The 21,371-nt window shown below is 42.2% G+C and overlaps 1 protein-coding gene across 1 annotated transcript in view; it reads left to right on the forward strand.

The window, feature by feature from the left end:
* The first annotated feature begins 8,021 nt into the window (after positions 1-8,021).
* The window catches only part of CUL5 (cullin 5), a 39,653-nt gene continuing 26,303 nt past the window's right edge, over positions 8,022-21,371 (forward strand). Inside the window, exons 1-4 of the mRNA XM_054084911.1 lie at positions 8,022-8,238; positions 17,079-17,188; positions 19,498-19,597; positions 20,973-21,149. Of these exons, the coding sequence (XP_053940886.1) occupies positions 8,215-8,238; positions 17,079-17,188; positions 19,498-19,597; positions 20,973-21,149 (411 nt within the window). The 5' untranslated portion in view covers positions 8,022-8,214. The remainder of the gene's footprint in view (positions 8,239-17,078; positions 17,189-19,497; positions 19,598-20,972; positions 21,150-21,371) is intronic.

The following is a 21,371-nucleotide window of genomic DNA, read 5'->3' on the forward strand; positions in this document are numbered from 1 at the left end:
TATTTTGTTCACTCATTTCTCAGAGCAAGTCACATTTAATCTAGGCTTGAGCTACTTGGGGTGGATACTCGGCATGTAATCTTCTGAGAGACTACTGCTCCATGGGAGCAGAGCTGTAATTCAGCCGACACCAACTTTCAGCAGCCTCACAGACTACAAAGGCAGCTCGAACTAAGAACAGTTCTGATTACCTTCAAAGGCTGCTTAAGACCCACCTGGCAGCTAAAGGGCTTCTATAGACACATTAGAGTAGAAGTAACAGAAAGAAATTCCGTGTACTGCAAATAAAATCAAGTTTCAGCTATGGTTCAACTACTGTGGTTCCTCATTGCTGTGGCTTCAAATCTGCTTGCATGCAAACTGGTTTTTCCTGCTCCATGAAAATTGTGGAGAGATAGTCTGAGCCTCCTGTAGCAATGAACTCAGTCACCAGGGAAATGAATGTACAAGATAAGGATGGAAAGGAAAACACAGATAATTTCTTCCATCCCTGCATAGCCCTGGGGAGTAGTGAGACCAAACACTGACAGAGATCTGAAGACCCTACAGAAATTTCCATCACTCTTAGGGGAATTGCAGCATGAAGGAAAGAGCCAAGGGCCCAGGAACAGCACAGAAATGCAGGCTACTGACTCCTCAACTCCATCAGCTCCCTAAGGAACAGTTAAGTCTGTGGGACAGCCACCTGAAAAGAACAGTAGGGTAGAACTCTACATCAGCACTACATCTATGTTGCAGGCTTCTTCCCCTTTCACCTTCGCCCCTGCTTCGTTTCTTTGCAGGAAGAGACTGTCAGAAGCTGTATTTGACACCAAGGTCTGACTGCGAGCAGGGCAAGAATTTAGAGTATGAGTGGTAGTTGCTAAGTGTTAAGGTAATAACACTGAGAGGAGGAATTATGGAAAATACTTCAGCTATAACCTTGCAGGGCTGGCACTGGTCTTCAGCACTTTTGAGAATTGTCAGCTTTTGTTAAGTTTTCAATGCCAAGCAAATAGTTTAGTTATTTAGTCATAATTTATATTAACTTGCTATTTTAAAACAATTACTGCTTCTGATTCAGGGGGAAAAAACTTCTCTGTGGAGATAATTTTTCTCCTTTCCCTGACATATAGCTGCTGTTATATGCATTAAAAGAGAGCTATGCCAGGATATAAGCTTAGAAGACATAAATCTCAATCCCAGTCGATCAGACCATTTAAATTCACAGTGACACTGTTCATTTTATTGTGATTTTTCTTTGCCAAGTTCTCTATGGGAAACAGTCTTATTCTCAGAGAACGTTTTAAAACAAAAGAAAGACAAAGCTTAATGAGCCCTGAAAAGACCTGCACATGTAAACAGCTGTCAGAAAAACAGTATGTGAAATTATAATTTTTCATGTTGTATCCTCTTTCACTCTACCATGCTTCACAGACCAACTATAACTCCCTTAGTACACAGAGTGAATGGAACAGTAAAGATCTAGCTGTCCAGAAAAGGCTAGGAGAGGAAAAAATCAGATCAGATATAATTCCCAATAGCGGCTCTCTGCAACTTTGTGCCTGGGTGTGGAACAATGGCCACATTTTGCCTAACACATGCCACATGCTCCTCCGTGTCCCAGCAGGAATTCAGCCTCAGTAAACATCCTCCTGCAGGTTCTGCTTGCAAACAGTCGCTCTGCCCAACCCTACATCTTTCCCACTGTAACTCAGGGCAAAAAGAGACAAGATTTTTGGCAAGGAAACTCCAGGTAATAGTGCTGTTGTCTAAAAATACATCAGAGAAGAATAAACACCAGGGAGAGAGAAGTTATTTAAGCTAAAGGACAATATCAGCATAAGAACAAAGAGGTCAACCTGAGATGCACAGGACAGTCGGTTCAGGTGATGCTAAGATACCAAAATCTTAACAATTTTAAGTGAAAGCAACAGGAATCTTCACTCCCACAAATACACAATTTCCTTGGAATAGTATTGTTATTAACTGGAAGGGTGATGTGAAGTCCAGGTAATAAACACCAGAAGTAAAATTTGAAATAGAAACAAATATAGAAGAACTTGTTTCATGTGAGAAGTTTGGTCACTGACAGTGCTGCTTCTTTCAGCTCCAGACAGGTGTCTGTGTGTCCTTGCTCTCTTAAGAGGATTGTCTTCAGAGACACATGGCATGTTTTGTGTATAGGGTCATCGTGACTGTCCACAGCAGTGATAAATGAGACTTTCACACTGAAGGAAAACCCATAATTTTCAGCATTCCTACTGAATACATCTAGTTCGATTGCAGAGGAGTCTAAAACTGACTGATCAACCATCAAATACATTTTTCTATCATGGACTAAGTAAAGATGAGAAGAAATAATACACATCTCATTTGTGTATGTGTTTCAGGACATCAGAAGAGAACATAGCAGTATGTGTTTCTCTCTAATGCCAACAGATTTGTGCCTGGCATCAATTCAATCTGAGACATATAAGATATTATGCATGGTATTAATGTCACCCATAGTCCAAATCTTAATAAGCTGTTGCGTGTAAGACACTTCAAACCCACGGACAGCTCTGGGGTTAAGAGTCATTCACTCTGTCTTTTACAATCCATGCATAGGATACGAAACTGTGGGCCAATGTAGTACCACATACTAATCAATATTTTCATCATCATCTGAATTCAGTAATAATCCATTTACAACAGAATTAAACCAAATAAAACAAGGTTGTGTAACACTGTACATTCAAAGTGCCCTGCAGTGGTATTAAAATACCCCCAAGTCCTGAGGCTTGTAGGTGTCTTTACTTCCCAGAAAATTAATGAACAGATATTTATGGAAAAAATATAGCCCTTACGTAAGCCATGCAAAATGAGATGCACATTATTCTTTATATCTGTAAAAAGCACTGCTGTTTCATGGTCTCACTGCTTCTCAAGTGTTTAAGTTCTCTTTATTCCTTGGCTAGCACTACTCATAACTACTACACAAGACTGTGTTTGGGCAGGAGGCAAGAACTCTTACACTTGGTAATTCCATTGTTGACCCTTTTAGGCCAATCCCATAAATGTTACAGCAATGGCTACTGGATAATCAAGGACACCTGGAACAGACAAGACCACAGATGGTACTCAGATACTGCCGCATCCCATGGATGCTTACATTTCTGTGGCAATATTTAGTAGGTTTGCATGAAAAGTGCAAATATAGAGAAATCCATCATTTCAAAACACAGCATTTTAAAACGCATCCCAACTTCATGTAGCCTAAGTGCTGGCTAAGCAAAATTAGCAGTTATAACGTTCTAACAATTTGCATTGTGATTTTGTACTCTAAGCTTTGCATCAAAGGGAACTGAGACTGATTTCTCTGTAGTTACTTTATTTTCCGGCTGAATGATGTCTACTTTATTTCTCAAAACCATATTAAAAACATCACTGAATTGTGGCATTAATAGCAAGCATATATTTAAAAAAATTAATAGATATACTAGAAATTGAAAAGAAGAAAAAGTCTCAAATAATTGGAAATAATCCCATTTTAAATGGGTTTGGGGAAAAGAGGATAAATCAGTTCATGGTCTCTGGTAGTGGCTCCAGAAATGACTGCCTCTGTATCACCTTCTATAGGATATTTATCCGTATCACAGCTACTCTAGTACTTACATACCTGCAACATAATACGCAGACTGTGAAGTGGAGTGGCTGACACACAAATTCACAACACATGCCTGTTACTGACGCTGCTGGAGGCCTCATAACTTCAGCACTGTTGTAGAATATATAAGCAATGGACAGTACATAATACAATTGGATGTATATTGCATAATTATACATACGTACATACATACAACTGTATGACTGCATGCATTACATGTGCAATTAATACTGTATACTTAAATGTTTATGTTATAGAACACATAATATATAATAACGGCAAAGAAAAAAATTAAAGACTAATTGAAACTCTCAGAAGCTGGAAACTTTGTCAAAACAGGGTATTATACCCTACCTCCTTTTTAGCTCTCAGTTAAGAGAAAGCCTTAACATGGCTATCATAATTTATTATGTTTAGAAGGCTGCAGGCCATATTTAGTCAGTATTATTGAAACTTCCATAGTGGACAGACTTGCTGAATATGTTACTACAGCTTTTCTAACACTTCAGGGTCCCAGTGCTCTATAATATGAATTTATCTTCAAATTACAACTCTCACTCTGTGCCTCTGAAAAGACACAGGAAATGCCATTGTCCCCAGCAGTGGGAGGTGGTGTGGCCACCCTTGCAGATGATGTGCAACAAACCAGGCTGAATGGATGGCACCACCTCTCAGGTTTCTTAACGTGTAAGAAAAGCTCACAGAATTTTTCTTGAAGAGACATTTTAGATGAAGTCTACATGTTTTAACAGAAAAATTAAGTATTGTTTCCCATAAGTAAAACCTGAAAGATTCCAAATCCCTCCTGAAATGTACCTAAGTGCTCGGTCCAGCACTTCTGTCACAACCCTGTGCAGCACCACAGGCTTGGGGAAGAGTGGATGGAAAGCTGCTCAGACAGAAAGCTGCCTGGCAGAGAAGGACCTGAGGTGTTGGTAGATAGCCAGCTGAACATGAGCCAACAGTGTGCCCAGGTGGCCAAGAAGGCAAATAGCATCTTGGCTCATATTAGAAGTGCTGTGGCCAACAGGACCAGGGAAGTGGTTGTCCCCCTGTACTCGGCACTACTGAGGCCACACCTTGAATACTGTGTACAAGAAGGATGTTGAGTTGCTGGAGCGCATCCAGAAGAGGGCAACAAAGCTGGTGAAGGGGCTGGATAGAGAACAAGTCTTATAAGAGGCAGCTGAAGGAACCGGAGTGGTTTAGCCTGGAGAAGAGGAGGCTGAGGGGAGACCATATCACTGTCTACAACTGCCAGAAAGAAGGTCGTAGTGAGTTTAGTGTTGGTCTCTTCTCCCAAGTGATAGGTGATAGGACAAGAGGGAATGGCCTCAAGTTGCGCCAGGGGGGTTCAGATTGGACATCAGGAAAAATCTCTTCACCAGAAGCATTCTTGGGCATTGGCAGAGGCTGCCCAGGGAGGTGGTGGAGTCACCATCCCCGGAAGTACTTAAAAGATGAGTAGGTGTGATACAAGAAGTAGTTCCTGTTACAAAAAGCAGAATATTTTTTACTTAAGCTAAAGCAGAGTTAAGTTTCATTCAAGTAGCTGTATGTTTTTGAAAATGCTGTCAAATAAACTCACTAGGACATTTTGGATTTCTAGAAAGCAAGCATCCTTTCTCAGGCCTGGGCAACGGAAGGGAGCGATCTCCATCAATCGTGCGCAGCGAGACAGGAGCTGGGGGCAGAATGTATTTCCCACTTACATGCACATGTATAAATTCTCCAAGAAATCTCATGCATATTCTATTACTTTCCAAGGAGCAATTTTAATGTTCTTAAGAACTTCACAACAGTCAAAACTCTTGCTAATTTGGAGCTGGCTCCAGCTCTCTGCTTGACCTTGCATTTGAGATAGGGAGAGGCTCCAAACAAAGGTGATTAGAGGAGACATCTGTTCAGCACATATCATACTTTACACAAGATTTTTTTCATCTTCGAAGAATGAACAGTGACGAGATAAAGACTGTTTGAAATTAAACATGCTGTCAGGGGGACACTGTCTAAATTGCAAAGAACACAACTACTTCGACAAAACATAACTCTACTTTAGCTTAAATATAAATATTTCACTTTTTGTAAGAGCAACTACTTCTTTCATCACTATGACTCTATGATTCTATGACTCTCATGATTCTATGTGTCGCCAGCAGCTCGATGGAGGTGATTCTGCCTCTCTGCTCTGCTCTTGTGAGACCAAACTCGGACTATTGTGTCCAGTTCTGGAATCCCCAACATAAAAAGGGTATGGAACTGTTGGAATGGATCCAGAGGAGGGCTACAAAGATGATCAGAGGGCTGGAGTACTTCTGCTATGAGCACAGGCTGAGAGAGTTGTGGTTGTTCAGCCTGGAGAAGAGAAGGCTCCGCAGAGACCTTAGAGCAGCCTTCCACTACCTGAAGGGGGCTACAAGAAAGCTGGGGAGGGACTTTTCCCAAGGACATGGAGTGATAGGACAAGGGGGAATGGCTTTAAATTGGACAGGGAAACTAAACATTAAGAAGAAATTCTTAATGATGAGGGTGGTGAGGCACTGGCACAGGTTGCCCAGGGAAGTTGTGTCTGCCTCAACTTTTCAAATGTTCAGGCCAGGTTGGATGGGACCTTGAGCAGCCTCGTCTGGTGGGAGGTGTTCCTGCCCGTGGCAGGGGGTTGGATCTGGATGATCTTTAAGGTTCCTTCCAGCCCGAACTATTCTATGATTTTCTGCCCAGCTTTATTTGGAGATCTTCTTTTTAAGGGGTTCCATGTTCTTTACAAGTGGACATGCAGTTTCTACCACTGAAATGGAGTTTTATTTGTGCTTCTTGGCACGAAATAGGTAATCGCAATCTAAATCACATAAACCCTAAAGTTTGCAATCAATGAGGCAAATGCCTCCAGGAGAACTTTTCTTCGCAGAAAAAAACTGTAGTTGACAAAAAAGCTGGAATATGGTGGCGACCCAAGTGATGACACTTGCCTGTGTCTTCACCTACTGTGAAGATGCATTTCAACTCTCGTTTTAACTCAAAAATCACTTTCCAAATGCCCGGGTCTTCTTAGATAAACAAAGGGACAACCTCGTGCCCTGCCTGACAGTGTGACATGAAGCTGTTTCCCCACAGCGGCTGTTTGGGAAGAGGGAGCCTTAGGGAAAGTGGGGGAGCCTTGGGAAAGGGAGGGAGCCCCTCTTGAGGCAGATGCCTTTGCAAAGGGGAGGGGAGCCCTTTGGGAAAGCGGGGTCAGTCAGTTGGAAAGGGGAGTAGCCTTGGGGTGAAGGGGGGGGAGCCCTCTAGTGAAGGGAAAATCTTTGGAAAACGAGGAAGCTTTTGGAAAAGCGAAAAGCTTTGGAAAATGGGGGAGCCTTTGGGAAAGGAGGGGAGCCCTTTGGGAAAGGGAGGAAATATTGGGAAAGGGAGGAAATATTGGGAAAGGGGGGGAGCCCCTCTTGAGGAGGGTTGCTTTTGGAAAGGGGGGAGGGAGCCCTTTGAGAAAGGGGTGGGGGAGCCCTTTGGAAAGGGGGGGCAGGGGCCTTCAGAAAGGGGGGAAACCTTGGGAAAAGAGGGAATCCCCTCTTGAGGGGGTGCCTTTGGGAATGGGGGGAGACCTTTAGGATAGGGGGGGAGGATTTGGGGAAAGAGGGAAACCTGGGGGAAAGGGGGGAGCCCTTTGGAAAGGGAGGAAGCCCCTCTTGACGGGGGACCGCTTTGGGAAAGTGGGGGGGATCCCTTTAGGGGAGGGAGGGAGCCTTTGGGGAAGGAGGCAGGGAAGCCCTTTGGGAAAGGGAAAAGCTTTGGAAAATGGGGAAACCTTTGAGAAAGGGGAATCTTTGGGAGAGGGGGGAGCCCTTTGCAAAAGGGGGGGAGCCTTTGTAAAGGGGAGGCCTTGGGAAAGGTGGGGAGGGGTGCCATTGCAAAGGTGGGGGGAGCCCTTTGGGAAAGTGTGGGGGATCCTTTTGGGAGATGGGGGGAGCCTTTGGGAAAGGGAAAAGCTTTGGAAAACGGGGAAGACTTTGGGAAAGCGGGAATCTTTGGGAAAGGAAGGGAGCCTTGGAAAATGGGAAAAACCTTGGGAAAGGGGGGAGCCCCTCTTGAGAGGGGTTGCCTTTGCGAAGGGGAAGCGGGAGCCCTTTGGGAAAGGCGGGGAGCCTTGGGAAAAGGGGAAAGCTTTGGAAAACGGGGAAGCATTTCGGAAAGGGGGATCTTTGGCAAAGGGGAGAGTCCTTTATAAGAACGAAGGGCGTCCTCTCGAGAGGGGTGCCCTCTCTAGAGGGGTGCCTTTGCAAAGGGGTGGTGTCCCTTGGGAAAGGGGGAGGAGCCCTTTGGAGAAGGGGAGGCGGTCCTCGGTGCAGTGGCGCCTCCCCGCCGCCAGGGAGCGCTGCGGGCGGAGGCCGCGGCGGCAGTGGCCGCTCCGGGCGCTACTCGCGCCGCATCCTGTGGGCCGGGCCCGCGCCGGGGGCCGCGCTCGCCCTGCGCCGAGGCCGCCGCGGGGCGCTGAGCAGGGCTGGGGCCGCCGCGGGGCCATGTAGAGCGGCTGCGCCGAGCCAGGGAGCCGCGGGAGGAGCCGCCGGGCGGGGAAGCCCCGCGGTGGGGGCATCATGGCGACATCCAATCTCTTAAAGGTGAGAACGGGGCCCTGCGGCGCGGCACGGAACGGCCCCAAAGCGCCGCTCCTTGTGCCGAGGACGTGGGGAACCGGCCTCGGAGCGGGCCCGATGGCTCCAGGGCTGCCAGCACCCGCTCCTCCCCGTCACTTTCCGCAAAGGCTCCCCCCTCCCCTTTTCCCAAAGGCTCCCCCTTCCCCTTTCCCCAAGAGGTCCCCCCCCCGACTTTCCTAAAGGGCTCCCCCCGTTCCATAAGGGCTCCGCCCCTCCCATAAGGGCTCCCCCTCTTCCCAAAGGGCTTCTCTCCCTCCCCGCTTTCCCAAAGGGCCCCCCCCCTCCCCGCTTTCCCAAAGGGCCCCCTCCCCCCCACGCTTTCCCAAAGGGCTCCCTCCCCTCGCTCCCCGCTTTCCCAAAGGGCCCCCCCACTCCCCACTTTCCCAAAGGGTTCCCCACACACACACTTTGCAAAGGCACTCCCCTCAAAAGGGGTCTCCCCTTTTCCCAAGGCTCCCTCACTTTCCCTAAGGCTCCCCCTTCCCAAACAGGCACTATGGGGAAACAGCCTCATATCACACTTTCAGGCAGGGCATGGGTTGTCCCCTTGTTTATCTAAAAAGACCTGGGCATTTGGAAAGTGCATTTTCAGTTAAAACAAGGGTTGAAATGTGTCTTCACAGTAGGCAGGTGTCATCATTTGGGTCGCCAGTCCAGCTTTCGAGCTCAGGGCTACCTGTCCCAAGGGCAAGGGCTATGTGTGGCCTTTGAGGCCACGCCAGACATGGAAGATAGGCGTACTTTAAGCAACTGTTACTGATGCCTCTGGTGAGTGTTTCTATGTCTCTGGAGTTGGAGTAAAAAGCCTTGGGAAGACTCTCAGCTTCACTTTATCAGTTAGCAATTAAAATGTATGTGAATATAGAAGTCTATGTGTGTTCAGCACTATGTATTAGTAGTTAAATGAGGTCCTGAAGAAGTGCTACTTACATTTTAGCGATCTGACCTATTTTTGGATGTATAGATGTGACTTGGAACTGCTGGTTGAGTTAATGAGACACTCCGTGTGTAGAAGTGAGAAATAGATAGCCTCATTTCTTTCTGATATCCAAGAAAAGGTTTTAGTATTAAAAAGATAATTCTTTAAAGATCTTTCTTGAAATTGAAATGTAATTGCAATGAATTGTAATTAATTTCCTTTTCATTTTTATGCCTAAGCAGGTAGTCAGATTTTTGGGCAGATAAGACTTTTTTATATAAAAATCTAAAATTGGGATTCCAAGAGCACTGGTGAAAATAATTATATCCTGTAAGAAGAAATGTGTTTTTTGTGGAAGAATGTGGTTTCAGAGCAGGGCTCAGACAGTTTATCTACTTGTTGATGTTTTAGTCCACCTCTTTGCTGTAAGTTTAAGGATCTCTGGTGTGTGCTTTGATGAGATGTGGTTGTATAGCCCGTTGCAGATAGAAGAAACGTAGGCCTGTGAGGTTTGTCAGCATTCCACTTCAGCTGTTTTGAAAGAATAATAGGTGTACAGTAAGTGAAAATAGTCAGAGGCCTTGATTCTGCAAGATGAAGCCTTTGCGTTGGCTTCTTATGTTTCTGCAACTGGACTTTGAATCTTTAATGTTTTATATTGACAGCAAGATTTCTATGCGTAGCATGTTTTAGGAAAAATGCTAGGGATACCTGTTCTAGAAGAAAGAAAATAGGCCTTTCTGGTGGCTTCCAGTGTTTTTAAGCACTATAACTTACTAATTATTGAGTCTTCTAATTAAAGTATGGGTCCTGCATTACAAAAGGAAAGATTATGCAGTGATTTAACTTTGTTTATAATGACACAATAAACCAATGCAGTAATTGGAACTAGATAAGAGCTTTTGTTCCCCAGGTCTGCTCATCACTGGAGTGCTCTTGGAGCAGCACCCTGTTGATTCCAGGTGTGTTGATTGGCAGTGCTTCTTGCTGTTGGAGACTGCGAAACACACTTCTGCTTTAATGTTTAGGAAAAAAAAAAAGGAAATGTCATGGCACAGTAAAAATTCCCGTGTAAAAAAGGAGAGGTGTTAAAATCTGCAAGGTTTTTCTATATCTTTTCCAAATAAGCCTGCATAATCAAATCTGAGTTGGGTTTAGACAGGTCTTGGTTTTGCTAGGATAAACAGGAACTATGAGTTTTCTCTGGTTTTCACCCATCCTCATTGATCTTTCTACATAGTTGAGAAAATGAAGTGAAATGTTCTCTTCCTTTACTACTAATGGATACTAGCTGAATCCAAATTTGACTGGCTGTTGTAACTTTAAAGGGAATCATCATAAATTCCACTAGTGCCTAATTTTCCTCATTATAAATTATTTTTGAGTGAGAAGCATGTTCTCAGACAGCCTTCTTTAAATGCAAAATTAGAATGACCAATCACAGTGTGTGTGAGCCTCATGAGATTCAACAAGGCCAAGTGCAAGGTCCTACACCTGCGTCAGGGCCATCTTCAGTTTCAATACAGGATGGAGGATGACGTGATCAAGAGCAGCCCTGTGGACAAGGACTTGGGAATGTTGGTTGATGAGAAGCTTGACATGAGCTGGCAATGTGCACTTGCAGCCCAGAAGGCCAACTGTGTCCTGGGCTGCATCAAAAGAAGTGTAGCCAGCAGCTCGAGAGAGGTGATTCTTCCCATCTACTCTGCTCTCGTGAGACCTCACCTGGAGTATTGTGTCCAGTTCTGGAATCTCCAACATAAGAATGATATGGAACTGTTGGAACAGGTCTAGAGGAGGAGCTTGAAGATGATATGAGGGCTGGAGCACTGCTTCTGTGAGCACAGGCTGAGTTGGTCTTGATCAGCCTGGAGAGGAAAAAGCTCTGAGGAGACCTTATTCTGTACCTGAAGGGGGCTACAGAAAAGCTGGGAAGGAGCGTTTTACAAGGGCGTGGAGTGACAGGACAAGGGACAATAGCTTCAAATTAGAGGGGGGAAGATGTAGCTTAGACATTAGGAAGAAATTCTTCAAGGTGAGGGTGGTGAGGCACTGGCACAGGTTGCCCAGGGAAGTTGTGGCTGCCCCATCCCTGGAGGTGTTCAGGGCCAGTTTGGATGGGGCCTTGAGCAGCCTGGTCTGGTGGGAGGTGTCCCTGCCCATGGCAGTGGTTTTGGAACTGGGTGATCTTAAGGTCCCTTCGAACCCAAACTATCCTATGGTACTACGTTGAGTTCTGGTGAGATACAACAAATTGTTTGCAATGTGATGAAATTATTGAAGTGCTTAGTGAGAGCCAGCGGTTGGGTGGTGAACTGGCATGTACCCTACCTGCAGCAGAACTGCTCTGCCCCTTTGAGGCCATGGCTTGCCTGTAGATGACTGAGCCATTAGTACATGAGTTCCCTACATTTTTTTCTTTCAATATACTGGCACTTTTAAAATGGGGTGTTTCATTTCAGAGGGTGTGTTGGACTTGTAACCTGTTCCCTTTGCAGTGATGAGGTAGGCCGAAGCAATTCATGTGACATGAAGGTACAGGGGTGTTTCTGCAGTTTCTGGAACACAAAGCACCTCAGCTTAATTGCAGCAGAAAGGAAAACCTGTAGCTGTATCCATGCCAGCTGGTCTTGACACTTCTGTAGAGCTTTACTGGAGCTGCTAGCAAAATGCAAGAGTCCATCCTTGAAGATGAATTGCGGCTTGAGCCTGGTGGTGTTGAGAGAAGCAGCAGATTTTCAACAGACTTAAGTGAAATGAGAACCATTATTTACCTTTGCATTCGTTTCAGCTATTTTTTGATCTCATACCTCTGTCAATGACAACTGGAAACGTATCTCAAGTTTTTGAATTTTCAACTTAAAGTACGTATTTCCAGATGTGTGTTTTAAGTTGGTCTGGTTCTTCCCCACTATTTCTAATTAGGATATCCTTGAGAACATAGGGAGTGTTGCACATTAGTTGGTTACATAGCAAAGCTTTCCCTGTGGCTACTTTTCCGCTTTGTGTAGTAACTTCACCACAATCATTATGCTGACTTTTAGAGCTGCTGGTAGGGGATTAATCAGGCAGTGAATTGTCATGCTTATTTCAGTCTAGGGCCTCACATTTCCTACTTCATCCCTCTGTGAACTAGCCTTAATATATACAGTGTCTCAAAACGGTGAAGTAGTAAAGGCGAAGATGTTAGTCATATGTAGATAAGATGTGCAATGAGATGTAGAGGGTGTTCCTTTTTTACAGTGCTGTTTAGAGCATCTGATGGAGATCAGTGTTGCATGTGGCCTGAAATATTTAAGAGAGCTTAATAGACATTTCGAGATTCAGAGGGACGGTAGTCTGGAAGTCTTGTTATATTGCCTTGCCTTGTTACAGTTCATGTTTATTTAGGCTGTTAGGCACCATATTCTTTGCCTGCTTTGCCTGCTCCTTCTTTTAAACTTGCTTAAAAATAAAGAGGAGAACTTTGATTATGCGGTAATCTCCAAATAATGAAAACTGGTTAGTGGAACTATTCTGCATGCATCATTGTACTAATTGTCCATAATATTCACCAACAGTGTTTTTTACCTGCTATTCTAAAACACTGTAGTGTGTGAAATAGTATATATTTCAAGTAAAGTTTAGTGTTACAGTAGAACTTTAAATCTCTGTGAACAATTTGAGTAAAGTGACTTTTGAAACAGATTATTTCGTAAGTACAGTTATTTTTCAAAGTGTTAAATTTTAAACTCATAGAGTGGTTACTTTGCCAGAGCATAGCTATCAATTGTAATCCATGTTTTCAGAGAAGATATGATAAGTGGAGTAATTTTATTTTATCAAAGGTGTGACTTCACTTCCTGCTTAACTTCCCTTGGGAACTGTGATTTGAGGCAGCAAGCTGAGAAAGAAAAGTTACCCAAGAAAGTGGCAGAAGTTACCAGGTTCTGAAGCACGTCCAGAGAAGGACAAAGAAGCTCTTGAAGGGGCTGGAGAAAAAGGGTTATGAAGAGCGGCTGAGGGACTTGGCGTTGTTTAGCCTTGAGAAAAAAGGGTTGAGGGAGCACCTTGTCACTGTGTACAACCCTGAAAAGAGGCTGTAGTAAGGTGGGTGTTGGTCTCTTCTCCCAAGTAACAGGTGATAGAACAAGAGGAAATGGCCTCAAGTTGCACAAAGGGAGGTTCAGACTGGATATTAGGAAAAATTTCTTCACTGAGAAGGGTTCTCAGGCACTGGCAGAGGCTGCCCAGGGAGGTGGTTCAATCACCCTGGAAGTATTTAGAAGATGGATAGATGAGATGCTTAGGGATATAGTTCAGTAGTGGACAGGTATGGTTGGACTCGGTGATCTCAAAGGTCTTTTCCAACTGAGTAATTCTATGATTCTGTGAAATGCGGCTTAGAGATTGTCTAAGTTTGTGGGTGGCTCAATAAATTGGGAAACGGGTTCCTCGTGTGGTCTGAGTCACTGGTGTATGTGTGACTTTAACAACTAAGAATTACTGGTATTTGACACCTCTTCTACTATAATATTTGGTTTTCTTGTGCCCTAATAGGAGTATAATTAATAAATAAGGATGACACACAGTAGGTGGTTGGTATTATGTGCTGTTTCTTCTTGTAATTTCAGTACAAAAGTGATAGGTAATGGAAGCCATGATCCGTCCAGACCACGTTGATTTGTTTGTTGACCTTAAATAATAGTTTAGTTGAGTGGGATTTTTAATCCATTAGTTTTATTTCCTCTTCTGCTTAATTTAGGAATGAAGGAGGAAGTGTAAAAAAAGAAAAGTTTTACTCCTGTGTTTAGGAAACAAAGTTTTAAGCTTCCCTAGTGGCATTTTGAGCTGGCAGTGCATGCTTGCAGTCCAGAAGGCCAACTACATAACCTGGGCTGCATCAAAAGAAGCATGGCCAGCAGGTCGAGGGAGGTGATTCTGCCCCTCTACTCCTCTCTCGTGAGACCTCACCTGGAGTACTGTGTCCAGTTCTAGAAACCCCAACATAAGAAGGAACTGTTGGAACGAGTCCAGAGGAGGCCATGAAGATGATCAGACAGCTGGAGCACCTCTGCTGTGAGCACTGGCTGAGCAGGTTGGCGTTGTTCAACCTGGAGAGGAAAAGGCACTGCACAGACCTTGAGGCAGCCTTCCATTACCTGAAGGGGGATATAGGAAAGCTTGGGAGGGACTTTTTACAAGGGGATGTAGAGATACGGTAAAGGGGAATGGCTTTAAATTGGAGGGGGAAAGATTTAGGTTAGACATTAGGAGGAAATTCTTCATGGTGAGGGTGGTGAGGCACTGGAACAGCTTGCCCAGGGAAGCTGAGAGGAAATGTTCAAGGACAGTTTGGATGGGGCCTTGAGCAGCCTGATCTGGTGGGAGGTGTCCCTGCTCATGGCAGGGGGTGTTGGAATTGGATGATCTTTAAGGTCCCTTCCAACCCAAACCATTCTATAATTTTCTGCACAGCTTTTTTTGGGGAATTCTTTTTAAGGAGTTCTTTTTAAGTTCCATGTTCTTTACAAGTGGACATGCAGTTTTTGCCACTGAAATGGAGTTTTATGTGCACTTCTTGGCATGAACTAGGTAATCACAATTTAAATCACAAAAGCCTTAGTGTTTGCAGTCCCCTGTCTAGCTTTACAGTGAAACTGGTCTTATTCACCAGTAGGTGCCTTTGGTTTTTAGCTTCACCTGTTTTTGGTGAAGTGTTGAATTGTCCATCTCCAAATTGGCTGTTTACCTCCTCCACAAAACTTATGAAATCTCCTCTGCAGTTTACTCCAAAGGAGAACTTTTGAGGAAGCTGGTTTTACTTATTTTATAATGCTTTTACTGCAAGTTTGAATTGTTCAGTAGATGGTTGTTCATGCTCATTATGCTGCAAAGAGGGATTGGGAACAGAAATATCTGCAAGTAAAACATTCATTTTCACAGACTAGGCAAGATTAGATCAACTCCTCAAGGTTTAGGCAATAATTGTAAAGCTGAAACTAAAAACCAAAGGCTCTACCTTTGTGGATAAAGACCAGTTTCACCATAAAGCTCTGTGTGGTGGAAACATTTGATTGATGATTTTAATAGATGATGCATTCAGATTGTTTATGTATTTGTATGGAGGAGAAGAGGCAAAATTATCACTCTGAATTGGGAAATAATTTATTTGTCTCTGTTTTGGGTTTTTTTCAATGTAGAAAGGGTGGTAATCTTTATCAAACAGGGCCTGCTTCCATGAAACCCATGTTCAGTACCTACTGCAATGGTTTGATAATGCTGCGAGACCTCCAGGTGCTGTTGCTATAAAAATAGTTACTATGGTGCCTGTTGCATCTTTATAACTTGAAGATGAGGCATCTTTGCATTTAACAGCAGTAGGGGATAGAGTTTCCAAGCTGTTTATTCTGAATATTAAATAACAAATTTAATTGTAAATTTCAATGCATAAATTAATCAGAAAGAGTGCTGCTCATGCTTTTCATCTGAAGAGATGTTAGTGGCAAAACAGGGCACTTGTCAGAATTTCAAGTAATTAGACTGTATTATTTGTTGTATTCAAACTGAATTGTGTCAAATATAGTATTACTGACCAAGACAATGTTATGTTCAAAAGTAAACAGTGCATTGGAACAGGACACTGCAGATAACCAGTAGTATTTCTGACACAGAGCTCTCAATCTACATTGTTTTTTAACTGCGGAATTTTCTTGTTGAAGTGTGGAAGCTGTGAGCAAATAGGAGCAAATAGGATCACAGTATATGCAATAGAACTGTTGTTTTTCTCGTAAAGTACTTTCTTTTTTTTTTTTTTTTAAATAACGGGAGGTGGCCTGTTATGCTACTACCCTTCCAGTACTTGAAGGGGGCTACAAGAAGGCTAAGAAGGGAACTTTTACAAGGGCATGGAGTCATAGGATGATGGGGAATGGCTTTAAAGTGGAAGGGGGAAGATTTAGATTAGACATTAGCAAGAAATTCTTCACAGTGAGGGTGGTGAGACCCTGGCAGAGGTTGCCCAGGGAAGTTGTGAATGGCCCTGCCTGGAAGTGTTCAAGGCCAGGCTGGATGGCAGCAGCCTGAGTGGGAGGTGTCCCTGCCCATGGCAGAGGGCTTGGAAGTGGATGATCTTTAAGGTCTCTTCCAACCCAAACCATTCTGTGATTCTATACTACAGTGAGGTTTTTCAGAATAATCCAAGTGATATGGGAACACAGTTTCTTGAGCTTTCCTCTTAATTTATATCATGAGTTTGATGAAATTCTCCTTGGCTTAGATTTTTTTAACGTGATATAAACCATTTTTATCTGCACCAACTGTAGTCCTGGCCCTCAAACGGCCAGTTAACCCCCAGGAGGGGAGTCTGTGATACAACAGCTCCCGTGTTACTCTGCTTCCTTCCTCCCTCTTTGCTGTGGATGACAAATATGTAGTGGAGAAAAAGGTGCGTGGCAGCAGCCATAGGTACTGTTCCTGATTCCCAACTGCTGTTTTGGTCATGTTAATTTTATCAAGATGGGTTTGCAGCTCTTCCTCGTGACTTTCATTGCATTAATCTGGGTTGGGGCAGTGATGCTCAGTGAGTGTCATTCATATTGTTGATGTGTAACTCTATTCACAGGTGAAGAACACTTGCTGGAACTTGTTGCACAATAGCTAATGCAGTGAATAAAGAAAGAAGTTGGCAATCTGCTTCTCTAAGAAACAAATTATGGCTCTGTCACTTTTTAAAATAATACTGTGAAAAGTGTTGTTCCACTGTGCTGTTGAAGCTTGAATGCTAGCTTGTGAGGCATCTCTGAGAGGAAGATATTTTTATGTTAACCATAGAAACTGCAATCCTTAAAGATGTCTTTAATTAAGAAACTGTTTTATTAACAATATTTTTTGTTGTTCCTTTTAGAATAAAGGCTCCCTTCAGTTTGAAGACAAGTGGGATTTCATGCGCCCTATTGTTCTGAAACTTCTTCGTCAGGAATCTGTCACAAAACAGCAATGGTTTGATCTGTTTTCGTAAGTACATTTTTAGTATCTTGCATCCTTCTGCATAGAGGTAGTGCAGTTACGGTACTATTTCTGGTACAGAAGTCATGTATGACACCGACCATGTGTGAACTCACAATAAAAGTACTAATTTAAGCTTTATTAAGTGGTAAGCATACCTACGTCACTGTAAATGTGCCAAAGTAGAGAGACTGAGATCTTTGCAGATAGGATCGAGAAAGAACAGCAGAGCTTTTGACTTCAGCTGATCACAGTAAACAAGTTTTGTACCTGCCCGTAATGCTTTTGTTAGAATTGGAGAGAAAAATGTTGTTTCCTGCTTTGGCAGTAAGTTCATTTAAAGGCAGTTTGCTGAACGTTATGTTGTTCTGATTTGAATGATTTGCTTCTGAAGTATCTTAAGAATGCTACCAAAGTAACAAGGTAATGCAGTTTAACTGGTATAATTTTTATAGTTTTATGCCGTAAGAATAACATATATAGTATTTTTCAGACATTTCAGTGTATGCATTATTTTACTTTCTAAAAACCCTGCCATTTTGCTCCTTCCAAAAAGCCAGAAGTTGCTTCCTGTTAGGTGATAATTTCTTTTCTTAAAATACCTTGTGTGGTCTTTGCCAGCATAGTATGGAAGTGAGTTAAAGCATATATGTTGGAAGTGTATGTTTGTCTCAATATAGTTATTTTCCCTCAAATACAGTTGTAGCTTAAATCTACAATCTCTCCTTCTGCTTTTTAAAATCTGGCACAAATGTGTTTTTATTTAAACACAATCACGTTGCCATCTGTATCTTTATTGCTCTTTTTGATGATGATGGTGCAGTGATTCTTCTTACACCTATCTTACTGCACCTATCCCTCTTTTCTGCCAACCAACCAAAAGGAAAGGTAGTTTATCATGTAATGAGTTTTAATATCTTATGATGTCACAGCTATAGTAGTTGCCAGAAACACGCTATAGCTAATGTATAAATCCAGGTCTGAGTCATTGCTTACATTTTTTTATATCTAGTTTGATAATTCTGGATTGCTATTGAAATTTTCCATTTATCATTTTCCTTGTGACTGAATACTTGAATAGAACTCAAGTAACTTCGACTCTAAATTAAGGATATTGAGGGAGAGGATCCCACTCTCTTAGATTCCTATTTTTGGACAGTGCTCTTTGTTAAGCTTTTTCATAAAAATTCAAAGTTTGTAGGTGTCTTCTGCCTGTCCTTTGAGTATAATTATCCAGTACTGCTTTTTTCACTGCTGCCAGGAAACAGTGCCATTCTAAATACAGTAACACCTTTACTGCATGTGGAAGTTGCATAAATCTCACGAGTTGGGTAAACCTCTCTAAATGCTAGGCCAGCACCTTTGGTCCATGTCAAAGGAACTTTTTGTCTTGCAGGTTTTTCAATTAGACTAGAAAAGATGCTTTTGTATTGAAATAACATTATTGATTGAATAAGAACGAAGTCGTACCTTTAGATTATACAGTTCCTTTCCTGCAGAGGTGTGGCCTTATTGATGCAAGGAGGAATAGGAACCAGAGGAAGGTAATGAATGAAAAAAAGTCCTGCTCCACCACAGTGTATGTGGTGTATGGTTCATTTAGTGTTTAGTATGGAAAAAAAGCGGCAATTAAGTTACACTCACTGGCCTGTCAGCTAGGAAAAACACAGATTTATTTGAATGTTGATTAACACTCATTAAAAGAACTTTGCTTTCCAATGCTCTTTGGTAGCTTTTCTGCAGTAGAGTTTCACTTTAAAATGCTACCGCTGTCATGAAACGTTTAAGTGAATTTCCTAAACTGATTAAAACATCTTTTAAATTACCTGATGCCCCTGAGCTCAAGTTTTTCACAAGGAAGGTCCATTTCCGTTGTAGAACAAGGATGTTGTAGTGCTTGGATTGTGAAACTGTGAGTAAAGGCTGCATGTTAATGAGAGTATTTTAGAATAATACAGGCTGAGTAGCAATGCTTCTACTGGCAAATGAATTATTTGTCAACAAAAAGTTTTAAAAATTGCTCCTAAGGCAATACGGATTTTTTAATAGATACTCAAAACAGAGTTGGCATCTAGATCTCCTTCTTGACCATAGTCTTTTCCTAGATAGTTGCTGTTACTTGCTGTTCAAACTTTCTTACAGCTTCAAAACACGTTTTGCATGTGTCACTGGGATCTAACTCTGTGTTGTTTAGCAATGATAGACGAAAAGTGTATTAATTTCACAGACATACTTAAATTATGGATGTTTAAGCCTCATACATTACCACATTAAACTTTGAGTAGCTGTTAGTAAAAGATGGATAAATTGTTTTCTAGAGATGTACATGCAGTTTGCTTGTGGGATGATAAAGGTCCAGCAAAAATCCATCAGGCTCTGAAGGAAGACATCCTTGATTTTATTAAACAGGCGCAAGCAGTAAGTTCATCCTGTTTCGTAACTTCTATTTGTATTGTTGGAAAAATAACCAAGTAGTTCTGACTTTGATTGGATCTAAATGCATTGCTGCTTTGTTTGAAATTCTGTAATGGTCTGGAGTTCATAATTACCCTGAAAGCTTCTATTGACAAAAAGAGCACTTAGCCTTGAGCATTTGTCTTGCATTATTGTTTTCTCACAGTCTTGAAACTTGGGTGGGCAATGATTTTTATGTTGTATTTTAAAAAAAACCAAAACACAACATTATTTTTGTTTATTCAACAGTACTTATGGAATCTACTTCCACTTGAAAACCTCTTCAGGCAAAATTTTCTATAAGAAATTACTGTCTGCAAAAGTATTTGGTTTGTTTAGCTTCAGTGCTATGCTGACAAGATCATGGATGGGTTTAAAATAAGACATATGTACAGTGTACTGGAAATACCCATGCTATCAACTCAGCAAGCTTTGCTGTCCTGTTTTATGGGCTTCCCCCTAAATGACTGAAGTCATTAATAGATTCAAAGGAAATTTTATGTTACACATACTGCAAAAGATGTTTCTTGTAATGAGGGATTTAAAAGAGGGGGTTGTGAGATTTAAAAAAAAAAAAAAGAATCAAAAATCTCATGACAAAGGTTTGGAAAGGAGAAATGAGAAATCTTTAGTGAAGAGATTTACACCACTAAGACTTTGCTCAAAGGAAAAGTTTCTTATATAGACCTCTGTATAACCAGGCATGTAAATGTTGATTTTTAAGTTCCATCAGCTTGCTTGCTTATGCGCGTAATTGCTGTGCTGACCTGGGGCCTTTGATATAGTCTGCGTTGGCTGTCATTTCAGGGCCATGTTTTTAGGCATTACGAGAGCCATTGTGTAGTGTAGTTATAGTTTCCAGTCTTCAATGCAGTACATGTTAACCATCTATCTGGGTCTGATGAAAAGTTAGTAGGTGCTATTAAATTCAACTTTTCTCTGTATAGACTATAACATAATCTTTACAGGTTTGGGGTTTTTTTTTTTAGATATGGTTATCCTAATACATACCTTTAGACCAAAGGTTTTAAGCTTTTTTTACTTGCAGGTGGCTTAAAAGAAAAGAAAAATGTTTGCTTGGAAAATTTAAACTCATTTGCTGTTCCCTTTCTTTGGGAAATAATAGAAATATAAATAGAAATAATAGAAATTATTTGTATGCTGTTGGATTGGTAACTGCTTTGCTGAACTAAATGCCACTTAAATACATAAACTTATTCTGATATATATGTATATTTGTATTAGATATGGGGAGTTCTTCTCATTATAAGCAAAGCCCATGCGTATTTTGTGCAGAAATTTGTTTCTAAATTGCCTCCTCTTTTCCCCACTCCTCCAGAGAGTGCTGAGTCATCAAGATGATACAGCATTGCTGAAAGCATATATTGTAGAGTGGCGCAAGTTCTTCACACAGTGCGATATTTTGCCCAAGCCATTTTGTCAATTAGAGATTACTTTAATGGGCAAGCAGGGCAGCAACAAGAAGTCTAATGTAGAAGACAGTATTGTTCGAAAGGTAAGTGGTGAGTACTAAGAGTTCGGTTGCATGCTGTTCTGCCAACGTGAACAGTACAGAAGCGGTTCTATAGCTGGGGATGAAATTGCACCAGTCTTGTAATATGACGTATCGCTTTGCTTCAGCTTGAGAGTCAGAACAACCCCACAATAGTTCCGCTCTGTTTCTCCAGTTTTGCTTTGGCTGTTAACAGTTTTGTTCAGGTGATTCTAGTACTTCGTT

Source organism: Cuculus canorus, chromosome 1, assembly GCF_017976375.1.
Source record: "Cuculus canorus isolate bCucCan1 chromosome 1, bCucCan1.pri, whole genome shotgun sequence".
Classification (NCBI taxonomy): domain Eukaryota; kingdom Metazoa; phylum Chordata; class Aves; order Cuculiformes; family Cuculidae; genus Cuculus; species Cuculus canorus.